General features: G+C 41.9%; 1 protein-coding gene across 4 annotated transcripts in view; it reads left to right on the top strand.

The window, feature by feature from the left end:
- TTC27 (tetratricopeptide repeat domain 27) overlaps positions 1-6,000 on the top strand; it is a 182,242-nt gene that overhangs the window by 89,340 nt on the left and 86,902 nt on the right. For all 4 annotated transcript variants that reach the window (XR_003547960.1, XM_014584280.2, XM_014584281.2 and 1 more), the window contains exon 11: positions 3,566-3,661. Coding sequence is in view for 3 of the 4 variants with exons in the window: in XM_014584280.2 (XP_014439766.1) it covers positions 3,566-3,661 (96 nt within the window). In the remaining variant the exon portion in view is untranslated. The remainder of the gene's footprint in view (positions 1-3,565; positions 3,662-6,000) is intronic.

Here is a 6,000-nt window from a genome sequence, read left to right as displayed (position 1 = left end):
CTCTTTCCTTTTGCATATTAATATTTTTAGTTTTATTAGTTGGTAAATCTTGTTTAAGTGGTTGCCATACTGGAGGAAGTGTATTGTGGCAGGAATGGAAATAGGCTAGAATCCCGTTTTAATCTTTATTATACATATGACTTAATCAGGCCGTTGAACAGGCTTAATGATGGTGTCCAGCTCACAGGGGTGTTGATTCTGTGCGCCGTCTGCAGTGGCCTTGGCTGTTTGGAGAGCATCCGAGAGTGCCGGGGACACTAAGGTACTCTGAGATCATCCAGAAGTGTCTGAGAGTATCTGAAATACATAACAAATCGTTTTATTAGTGAATCAGGAAATATTTGCTTGATATAGTTTAGCTAGTTGCGGTAACTAAAGCAAATAACATGAGTTTTGTTTGAAATTGAAAAAAAGTTTTTGCCTGTACTTAGGTCTTAGTAAATTTTACAATGTTGCTTTTGTTCTGTTTCTGTTATTACTAAATGAGCAGTAGTGCTGTTTTTTATTTCTAAAAAATAATGTACTGATGAAATATTTTGCCCCCTCCTTGTGAAGCAGTCTGCCCCTTTCTTATAAAGTAATTCAGTGATCTCTTTATTTATGTATTGGAACCATCTGCATTTAGCCAGAAGTTATTCTTTTCCATCCTCCCTCCCACGACTGAACAGCTTTGGGCAGAAAGAAACATGCAGTCCTTTTTGCTATTAAGTTTCTGTGAAGTAAAGCCAGAAAGTATTAAACATATTTTGACCAAGATGGTTTCGGAGTCTGGTTATGTCTCCATTTGTTCTGACTGACTTGATCGGATAACATCTTGGATTGTCAAAGAAATGTGTAGTGAGGGTTTTTCTCACACTTGAGCTCATTCTACTGGCTGTTGTTAGGCTAGCAAATAGATCTCCCACCTAGTACGATAGAGAGAACCCCCGATATAGGAGCAGTTTCCCTGCTTGAAACTGGTCTCCTTGTCTTAGGTTTTTACCAAGGACATGCTCAAATCCTGCCCTTGTTTTTCTTTAGGGGAAAGTTTGGACTTGGTACTTCTTTTATTTATTTATTTATTTATTTTTTGAAAATTTCAATTTTTAAGAACCTTGTAAAAATTTGAAACAATTTTAGACTTACAGAAAAGTGGCAAGTGCAACACAAAAGTATTTTATATCCCAAAGTCTTGGAGAGTAAGTTGCCAAAATGGTGTTTATCATCCTCACATACAATAAGGATATTTTCCGCAACCCAGTATGTGTGTGAAAATTAGGAAATTAACATTCAGGTATTACTACCATCTAATCTTCATAAGAGTGGTCAGAATTTGAGTACTGCATTAGAGAAAAAAGGTCATGATCATTCACAGTTGAGAGGACATGTAAGTGTCTAATAGCAGAAAATTTGTATTAAATTAATATAAACTGAATGACAAGTGAAGAGGTAAGGGAAGACGACTGTGGTAGTGGGGCTGTTCTCCATGTGTCTGTCCAGGAATGTGAGAGTGCGTCTGCCTTCACTTTGATGTTGGATGTGCGAGCTCTTTTAATGATTGATCACTTGACCACTGGAGAACACCAGCCTTTGACTTCGCAGTTGGCGTAGTACCTCTTCACAGAGTCAGCCACCTTGGTCTGTTTCTTTTCTTTAAAGAATTAATTTATTATATTCATTTATTTATCTAATTATTTTAATTTGACCAAAGAGAGAAAGAGAGATGGGGACGGGGTGAGAAGGCAAGCCTCCAGGTTTGGGACTTGAATTGCAGTCAGCTATGTGGGAATCCAGTGACCGTAACCACCATGCCACCTGCCCATCCTAGGTCTGTTCCTTTTTCTTTTTTTTTTTTGGAGAGGTTTTTGTTATAGGGCACGCATGCTTGCCAGAAAGACAGAGACAGACAGAGAGACAGAAAGCAAGAAATCACACACACACACCCCAGGGGGATGGCCATGCCACAATCCCTTCTCCTCCATTCTCCTCTTGGAATCCTGGGCACGCACACACACACGCCCGGCGTGAGTTTAAGTCATCAGGTCTGGGACGCGAACTGCAGTCAAGTACATAGGAGTCCAGCGACATAGCCATTCCGCTAACTCCTGGTCCCAAGCCCTAGGTCTGTTTTTTGATGTAACTTCTAAAAGATCAGTTATTCAGTTATTCAGTGGTAGAACGATAGTGCAGCAGAACAGTTCTTCAGTGTTCACAGCTTTCACCATGGCCTCAGTTTCTAGGCTGCAGTGTCCAGCATGTGCTAATGTGACCGAGCTGGAAATTTTAGTTAAAGCGGGAGAGTGGGAGAATTCTTTAAACAAATAGGGATTATCGAGACAAACAAGAAGACCAGAAAACCAATGATAAATCTTTATACAGACAATGATACAGGGAAGCCAAAAGGAGAGGCAACAGTGTCATTTGATGACCCTCCATTAGCTAAGGCAGCCATTGACTGGTTTGATGGAAAAGAATTCCATGACAATATCATCAAAGTATCTTTTGCTACTAGAAGACCTGAATTCATGAGAGGCAGTGGAAGTGGAGGTGGGCGTCGAGGCCGTGGAGGATATAGAGATCGTGGAGGCTTTTAGGGGAGAGGTGGAGACCCCAAAAGTGGTGACTGGGTTTGCCCTAATCCATCATGTGGAAATAGGAACTTTGCTCGAAGGAGTTCCTGCAATCAATGCAATGAGCCTAGACCAGAGGACTCTTGTCCTTCAGGAGGAGATTTCTGTGGGATAGGCTCTGGTGGAGAGAAGGGCTACAGAAGTTGTAGGGGTAGAGGTGGAGACTGAGGTGGCTACAGTGGAGAAAGAAGTGGGGGTGGCTATGGTGGGGACAGAAGTGGTGGCAGTGGCTGTGGTGGAGACAGAAGTGGGGGTGGCTATGGCAGAGACCGGGTAGGTGGCTGTGGAGATGATCGAGGTGGTGGAGACCGAGGAGGGGGCTATGGAGGAGATCAAAGTCGGGGGGCTACGGAGGAGACCATGGAGGTGGCAGTGGCTGTGGTGGAGACTGAAGTGGAGGCTGTGGAGGAGACAGGAGTGGTGGCGGCTATGGAGGAGACTGAGGTGGCTATGGAGGCAAAATGGGAGGAAGAAACGACTACAGAAATGATCAGCGCAACCGACCATACCGAAGATTGTTTTGAATATTCCTTTGTCTCTGACATGATCCATAGTGAAATTGCCAGAGTTTTGCCTGCTGCTTTCCTCGTGGCCTCTTCTTGGGTAGTGAAATTAAGTGACATTTGGATTTTTATTTGGGTGGGAGGGCTGGGACGGTTTTTCTTTTAGAAATGTCCATTGAAATTTTCCCTTTAGTTTCCAACTTTCTCCTTCCCATCACTTAAAGCTAAGTACGTTGTAAAATATGGCCAAAATGGAAAGTGTTTTATAATACTGCAATACAGGCTGCTTGTTTTTGTGGGGGGGAAAAAAAGTTCAAGGAAAAAAATCACACATCTCATGGTATTGAAATGACTTCTTTATTCGTAAGTGTATTCTTAGAACATTTGTGATAAGAACCATGTTTGTATTAAAAAGTTACCACACAGATTGTGATTCCGATTTGTGTTCTTAAGGCTCTTGCAGACCAATTTGAAGATAAAACGACATCTGTATTGGAACGCCTGAAGATTTTCTATTGTTGTCAAGTACCACCACACTGGGCCATTCAGGTATTTTGTTGTTTATCCTTGAGTATGGAAATCACTGTGTATAAGTAAGGTAAAGGCATTAGAAAAGAATGATTTTAATTTATATTTGCATTTTTAAATGTGTTGGTGAAAAGAATAAAAGTATCTGTCTAGAGAATGATAATCATTTTAAATTGTTATTTTAATTAAAGTAATATTAGACTTAAAAATTTTTTTTTTTTTTTTGGGAGAGGTTTTCACTATAGGGCACGTGCACTCGCCAGACAGACAGAGAGAGACGTAGAGACAGAAAGCGAGAAATCACCCCCCGGGAGGATGGTCACGCTGTAATCCCTTCTCCTCCATTCTCCTCTCGGGATCTTGGGCACGCACGCACACGCGCCCAGTGTGAGTTTTAAGCCACCTGGTCCGGGACGCGAACCACGGTCAACTATGTTGGAGTCCAGCGACATAGCCATTATGCTAACTGCTGGTTCCCATTTTTTTTAATAATAATTATTTATTTTATTTATTAATTCATTTATTTGTTAATTTGACCAGAGAGAGACAGAGGTTGAGAGTGAGAGAGAGAGGAAGTGAGAAAGCAAGCCACCAGATTCAAGACTTGAACCCTGGTCGGCCATGTGTGCGTGTCCAGTGCCTTAACCACCATGCCACCTGCTGGTCCCTAGACATATAAAATATTTTTAAAAGAATTTGAAAGTGTATTTAATAGACTCCCATAATTTGAAAGATAGAACCATAAACACTTTTATTTTCAAAATAACTTTTTAAGAATGTCTTTACTTATTTATTCATTCCTTGAGTGAGTGACAGAAAGAGAGAGGATCTCGACGCCATGATCCACCTCCAGCCTTCAGCCAGCCCTGGATCGTGTGCAAGCATGTGACTAAAGTACTCAGGGAGGTCTGAGCATATGAACTGGGAACCTTCCTATGTGGGAGTGATTTGCAAAACATATTTTACTGCTACACTACTGGCTAGCCCCCTAATCACTAAATTTTTTTGTGTGTGTTTGTAGTTTTTTTTGTTTTTTTTGTTTTTTTTTTTTGAGGTTTTTACCTGAGTGCATGTACGCTCGCCAGAGAGAGACAGTGAGAGGGAAAGTGGGACATCACCCCCTCCCCCCAGGAGGGATGGCCATGCATCCCTGTCCTCTTCCACGGATCTGGGGCATCCATGCACATGTACCCGGCATGAGTTTCAAGTCACTGGGTCTGGGACTCAAACCATGATTAGCCATGTTGCAGTCCAGCAATATAACCACTATGCCATCTGCTGGCCACCACTAACTTCTTAAATATAAAAACCCTTAGGAACTTACTTCCAAAGGATGAACCTTTTTTTTTTTTTTTTTTTTTTATTAATTAGGTTTTTTTTTTTTTAGTCGTAGGGCTTGTATGCTTGCAAGAGACAGAGACAGAGACAGAGAAAAACAGAGATGGTGTGGCCATCTCCCCTGGGGAGATGGCCACACCACAGTCCTGCCTCCTCTATACTTTTCTTGGGATTTTGGGCACACACACACACACACACACACACACACACACACACATGCCTGGTGTGATTTTCAACCCACCAAGTCCAAAACTCAAGCAGTGATCAGTCATATGGGAGTCCAGAGCCTTACTACCTGCTGGACCCAAAGATGAACCTTTTAACCAAATCATTTACAAAAAGTGTAATAAAGCCTTTATTTGATACTTTATGTTGTGAGTTAACTACTCTCCTCTTTGTGAGGATATGAGGATATCTAATGTAGCTCCTAAAGATCCACGTTGGGGTGGAGATTTTCGCCTTTTGTTCACATGATTCTCCTATATTATAGGTATGGACCTCCTATTTTGTAAAACTTTAGCACTGAAAATTACTTAGACGTGTGTCCAGCTTCTTAATTTTATAGAGAAGAAAATTAAGGCAGTTCAGTGCCCTTGCTCATACACAGTATGTGACCTAGACTCCTGCTTTCCTGACTTTTAGTCTATTTCCTCCTTTCTTTAGGTCTTCATTGGGCTGTCATTTTTTTTTTTTTTCCTTTGGAGAGTTTTTTTGCTATAGGGCAAGTGCACTCTCCAGAAAGACAGAGAGAGAGAGACAGAAAGTGAGAAATCACCCCCCAGGGGTGGATGGCCACACCACAATCCCTTCGCCGTTCTCCTCTCTGGATGTTGGGCACGCACGCACACACGTCTGGGGTGAGTTTAAGCCACTGGGTCTGGACCTCGAACCCTAATCAACTACATGGGAGTTCAGCGACATAGCCATTACGCTAATTGCTGGTTCCCATTGGGTTGTAATTTTACTGGCTATTAATAGCCAGCACTTTGTATGAGGCATGCATTCTGCTCTGCAGGGGATGT

The sequence above is a fragment of the Tupaia chinensis genome, unplaced genomic scaffold (assembly GCF_000334495.1).
Source record: "Tupaia chinensis unplaced genomic scaffold, TupChi_1.0 Scaffold146177_1, whole genome shotgun sequence".
Classification (NCBI taxonomy): domain Eukaryota; kingdom Metazoa; phylum Chordata; class Mammalia; order Scandentia; family Tupaiidae; genus Tupaia; species Tupaia belangeri.
The sequence above is the reverse complement of the archived record's forward strand: the minus strand, read 5'-3'. Positions and strand labels throughout refer to the sequence as shown.